Here is a 6000-nt window from a genome sequence, read left to right as displayed (position 1 = left end):
TATTATGTATAATGTCACAATGTGCGAAATACCACATGTGTCACGTGTATATATATATATATATACACGTATATATATATATATAGTTTTGCATATGTACATTTATTTATTTATATTGAATGATAAAGTAAATAAAAGCAATAGATATAATAAAATATATATAATAATTTGTTATTTACATATTTATAGACATCAGAAGAAACTACTGGGACAGACGTAAATGTGATTTCTGAAGAATTAGCAAATGAGTCATCTGATATTATAGATTCTGATTTAGATGAAAATCCAATAGAAAATGTTGAAAATGAAGACACAGATATGGATGACGTTTAGTCTATATAAAGGGTGAGTTAGAATACAATAATTTGAAGCTCGCCTTTCTCAGGTAGCCATATTGGTTTTATGACGTTATAGATGAAAAATGACATGCAGTCAATTTCTTACGACATACAGCATTATTTTTAGTTTTCCTTGAAAAACGTAAGTTTCGTAATCCTGAAATGTGTAAAATATGCAGAACACTGATATGTCTGCCTAATATATCACATAGAATCGTAAAATAATTCCTGAAATAACGGGTCATTCTTCAGGCATCTTAGCGATCACAGTTGCCTGAATATAAATGAAAAAAAAAAACGTTATTTCAGGAATTATTTTGCAACTCTACGTGACATATCAAACAGACATCCCAGTTTTCTTCACAGGACAGTTATATTCATGCAATACGGAACTTGGTGAAATTTTCCAACATTGATGGGTTGATCAGAGAGGTTCTATTTTATAATCTCCGTGAACACCAGACTTCATTTCTTCAGACTTATTTTTGTGAATTCATAAAAAATGTTTATGTCAGATACGTCCAACAAGGATATGAAAGATAGAAACTTATTAATTGCCAGGAAAAAAGTTTAAATTAATTATATATAATTGTATATAATTTTTTGTAAATGTCCATGGATTTTGACCTGATTTAATCATATGAATAAATAAAATTGTTTCTTATTGTATCTAATTATAGATCACATTATATATTACCCAGAATTAAATGCAATTACATTCCTAGAGAGTGTCAAAAAGACGTCATTTGAGACACCATGTGGGATATTCGGAAAAAAAGTTAGTTCATACATTCGCGTCGCTTCATGGTTCCTGAACGGTTACCCATCCAAACTGACGCTGCTTAAACTCGATGATCGGACGGCTAGCAGTGATCTCAATGGCAACATTTCTGTGATTTATGCATTTATGCATTTTTGTGTGATATATCCTCAACATGTTTACAAACATGTAATAACATATTTACCGATAGACATAAAAAAAAACGCAACAATAGTTGATATTAATATAATCCATTTTTATTCCATAAACTAGATAGACTTAACACACATATATAGTGGATGTGAACAGAAGAAAGTATATTTATACTTACCACGCAATATGTATTTTCTAGCAAAAAAAAAAAACACCTAAGCAAACTACGAGCCGAATCTCTGTCAATTTCTCGATTCTTAAGACAATATTTTAAGGAGTGTTATCCGCGAGGCTCTGCATAGCTGCATAAAAACAAGCACACGTGTTATCACAATTGCCCAGCAGAGTATATAATCGGTGTAAACGCACTATCCGGCATCAATCTGCGAAGTTGCGTCGAAGATGAAGATTCCAACGATACTCGTGACGTCTCTCTTGGTTTGGGGGCTCGCTAGCGGTCGAGTCATCGAGTCGAGCGCAACGGCATCTGCAGAGGCGTCAGCTTCGGCATCAGCTGGTCATATCGGCTTGCTGCACGGTAAGCGTCAGCACTTGTTGAGGGAGGGAAAGAAGATTGGTGGACTTATAGAGACATCGCTGAACGCGCCCGCTCTGAAGGTCGGCATCAAGAATGGTGGGCTCGACGTTGCGAAGGGTGCAGCGGTCATTGAAGCGTCGATGTCGGACGTGGCGGCCCGTTCGGAGTACGGTTCCATCGATCTCGGTTTAGGCGTAGTCGCGAATAACGCTGAGATATTGGCCAATGCACAGGCCGCTACAAGCGCAGACGCTAGCGCCAACGCCAATAACGCTGTCGCACAGGCGATTGCGGCAATGGAGATCGCCGACAAGGCCGAATACTATGCGGCGATCCACGTTACACAGGCCGCTAAGGCAGCGGAGGCCGCGATGGCTTCAGCCGCTCGCGCCGCCGCGGCCGCTGACGCCGCTAAAGTATCTTCCGAGGAATCGCTTGCGTCCGCCAATAAAGCCGCCACCACCGAGACCAAGGCCAATGCCGCGTCCATAATCGCTAACAAGGCAAATGCCGTGGTGGCGGAATCCGCTGCCGTGCTCGCGGCTGCAGCCGCTAAGGCTAAGGAGTCCGCGGTGAGATCCCAGAACGCTGCACGAGCCTCTGCGAAAGCACAAGCCGAGATCGCTCGGGCCAGTGCCGAGGCCTTGATCGCTCTAGCCAAAGCCAAAGCCGCCGTCGACCGTGCGGCCGCCGACCAGGCCGTGTGCACGTCCCAGGCCCAAGCTGCCATCCAAATTCAATCAAGAGCCTCCGCATCCGAGTCTGCAGCGTCCGCCCAATCAGAAACCAACACAGTCGCGGCCGAGGCTGTCGCTATCGCAGATTCTGAGGCTGTTGCTCAAGCACAAGCGTGGCTCCAGTCGCTAAAACATGACATGTGGCTGCGCTATAATATGAAAGGAGAAGCTAAGGCGGAAGCCGAAGCTGTCTCGGTCAGCAAAGGATATCATGGTATCCACAGGGCAGGCGCTAGCGCGGAAGCTAGAGCTGGGGCGAGCAGCAATGTGTCAACGGGCGGACGTCACGGACGCAAAGACAGCGTTTCTGCTGCGTTAGCAGCCGCTTCCGCTGCCAGTAGCAGCGAGGCAATGTGAAAACGCTACAGCTCCCATTTCAAAAATATGTCTCAACAGCGGACGTAGAAATATTGATTACACCGATATACTGTAGGTTAGCACACGATTACACTGGCAGAAGAAAGTTACAAAAAAGTAGCTATTTGTTTCGAGAATTGTAAGAATAAAAATAAATTGTTATATAGCAGCTTAAACATTTTTCTCTCTGTTTCCCTTCTTGCCTTTGTTCATTATAATATTCGTGTATAAATTTATCCCTAAATTATACACAATTCTAAATTTCCTTATGCATATTATTTCTTATACTACAGTTGATAGATATTTGTGTATACTAATGCAATTTAGGCAATTTATTCAGAACTTTCGTCTTTGTATTTTTACGGAAATAAATATGTTTAACTTAAACTACAACCCTGTTTTCTCTCTCCATTATAATGCGTATAATATTCTTAAAATTTATAAATAATCTGCATTCGATACATTTTATATGATGCGCAAATTAATACGGTACCTTTATCCATAATCAACAATAACTTCATTTTAAATTCAAATATCTCTTTGATAGTTTTTGAAGCACCAATATTTCAAACTTGGCGAAACTGACAATAAATAATCTCTCAAAATAGTATTGAAATGTCCACCGACAAGCGGCATATTAGACACTGCATTCTTTTTATTTTCCGAGTTTCGAAGTGGTGATTTCTCTCTTGTTAATAAAAGTGTGAAATTTCGCGCATCTGTTACGCATAGGTTAATAATGTGACGATCTTATGATAAACGGACTTTGATGCGTGTCGATGCTACGGTTAATGAAACTGACCAGAAATTTGCATCATCAAGATATGCTGAATTGTGACTCGTGGAGAAAAAACTGGCTACACTCCTCGCCCTGCACCTCACTTCGTCGTTGCTGCACTCGCGAGAGTCATCACTATGAACTTATCATATTCGATCTGCCGACTATTATAAGGGATAATCGGAATTTCATTGTTGCGCTTCTGAGAATGCAATTTTCGTTTGCTTGCTGAATCTGTGCGCAATTCGCCGCAAAGAATGGTTCTCGTGAACTTGTAAGCATCATTTTACAGATGTCTCTGGGCAGCCACCAAAATATTTATATATGAATGTTCTTCTAGCAATGAACTTACAACAAGGAGGCTCGAACGTGTTACATACTTTGGCCGATCTGATGGTTCCTTTAAATATTGTAGCGCTCGTCTGGGGAACGAATAAACACACAAATTCTGAGAAACGTTTAATAAGAAAGATTACGGAATAAGGTGTTGTTTCACCATAACATATTCAAACGTTGACGCTCAGCAAAAATTGGTCGAATTCTTTCGCATCTACTATATTCGCCTGATTTAGTGAATTTCCATCTGTTCCAGAAATTTTCCTGGCTGGAAAGAGATTTGGGTCGAATGAAGAGGCGATAGAAGCTGTAAACGGCTATTTTGAGGACCTCGAGGATTCACTTTCGGAAGGGAAACGTTGGGGAAAGTGCTCCGAGGGAATTATGTTGAAAAATAAAATATTCTATGAAAACTGTTATCTTTAATATCAAAATAAGTCTTTAAATCACCCTCACACAATTTATTTGTCAGATTTGACCGCCTGAGATTATCGATCACTACGACGTCACATAACAAACATAGTTTAAAGGAATTAAAAATGTCACAAGAAATGCATAGGTAATTTTATCTACTCAAACTATCGACTCACTGCCGTCTTTTTATCAAGATAGAATTCGATATCTTTCCGAATGAAAAGTTATTGAAAATTATAGAGATTATTTTAAGAATTAAAACCTTTCTGGCAATTTAATTTTAGTTTTAATTCTTAAAATAATCTCTATAATTTTCAATAACCTTTCATTCGGAAAGATATCGAATTCTAATTTTTCTGGGAATCAAATCATAATTTTTCTGGGAAAAAGTACCGAATTTATTTGTATATATATGTAATAATATTTTAGAATTTGTACGTATAATGAAAAACACTAACATAATATAAAATGGATATATTTCTCCTTGCTTGTATTCTAAATACCTAAAAATTGAGAAATTGTTAAAACATATTAAAAATATCGAGGTATGCATTTGCTGTTCTAATACAAAACAGCAATAAGGGTATCAAATTTTGGTATCACTTGGATGAAAATTAGCATTAAAAACTATAATAATTTGAAGAAGAATGAGATGTTTGAGTGAAAGCAACATTTTGAAATTTTCTGAAATGGATGAAAATGGGTAATCCAAATTGATCCTATTATTTTCAAAGAAATCCGCATGGAATTAATATTGCACGAATGTTTAAACGCGTTAACAACAGCTTTCCAACTTATATTCGTCGTGGGGCAACATCCTTATTGATATTATGACTGTTATGCGCAGCTAAATATAGCAACCGCCTGTACCGCTGGCGTCACAATACATCTCTCGGTCCTCGGAACTGTACAGTGCAATGCGTTCGTAACTCTCGTTGGATATAAATCGTTGCGACTGGTGCAGACTTGCGATAAGTTCTTTTGCCGCTGTTCGGACAGTCGAAGAGAATACGTTAGTAACGAACGAACATGTGATTTTGCTCCATAAGCAATTGTAAGTTATAATGTGAAATCCATGCATGTATAATCGTTGTTGGAATAGGTTTAAGATAAAAATTTAACAACCGTCATTATTTTTTCATGTAATTATCTTCGATTTATATGGGATAAATTTTTAGAGGTAGATAAGAAGACACTGCCTATTGATGGGATTAGATGGAATTGAAGGTTAGTATAATTTTAAATGCGGACTCCCGCCTAAGAAGACTGTGAGCTATTAATTTAATTGCGCGAATTATATCTTGTATTAAATATTGTTATATTGTAGGCTTATATTTGTTGCAAAAATAACAGTGTAATATACTCTGAATTATGCTACACAAATAATAATAAAGGAATGTAAATATATTGTTTGCAATATAATTTTGTAATGAATAAATTAATAATCCCCGTAATAGGATGTGCAGATTACGATAGAATAGCACACGGGCCTAACGCAAAGTCGGTCTCAAGTATGGTGTGCTCGGTAGGCTGATATTTTTTACAAAACAGACTCAGACGTCATCACAAAGCATGACAACAGTAATATT

At 38.1% G+C, this 6000-nt stretch overlaps 1 protein-coding gene across 4 annotated transcripts; it reads left to right on the top strand.

The window, feature by feature from the left end:
- The first annotated feature begins 193 nt into the window (after positions 1 to 193).
- LOC106743806 (glycine, alanine and asparagine-rich protein-like) lies at positions 194 to 3142 on the top strand. Of its 4 annotated transcripts, none has more exons than XM_014618008.1 (3): positions 194 to 345; positions 1064 to 1287; positions 1451 to 3142. In XM_014618008.1, exon 3 carries the CDS (start codon positions 1654 to 1656, stop codon positions 2881 to 2883), a length of 1230 nt encoding a protein of 409 aa, XP_014473494.1. In that variant the 5' UTR covers positions 194 to 345; positions 1064 to 1287; positions 1451 to 1653; the 3' UTR covers positions 2884 to 3142. The 4 variants fall into 4 exon arrangements, 3 of the variants coding, with proteins under 3 accessions (XP_014473494.1, XP_014473493.1, XP_014473492.1); XM_014618007.1 differs by having other exon boundaries at positions 1372 to 3142; XR_001374394.1 differs by lacking the exons at positions 1064 to 1287; positions 1451 to 3142 and adding an exon at positions 415 to 719.
- The last annotated feature ends 2858 nt before the right edge of the window (positions 3143 to 6000 follow it).

Source organism: Dinoponera quadriceps, unplaced genomic scaffold, assembly GCF_001313825.1.
Source record: "Dinoponera quadriceps isolate SergipeBrazil2010 unplaced genomic scaffold, ASM131382v1 scaffold1249, whole genome shotgun sequence".
NCBI lineage: Eukaryota > Metazoa > Arthropoda > Insecta > Hymenoptera > Formicidae > Dinoponera > Dinoponera quadriceps.
The sequence above is the reverse complement of the archived record's forward strand: the minus strand, read 5'-3'. Positions and strand labels throughout refer to the sequence as shown.

What these genes read in the sequence shown, in the direction of transcription:
- LOC106743806 (XM_014618008.1), top strand. Translation starts at nt 1,654, where the DNA reads ATGAAGATTCCAACGATACTCGTGACGTCTCTCTTGGTTTGGGGGCTC.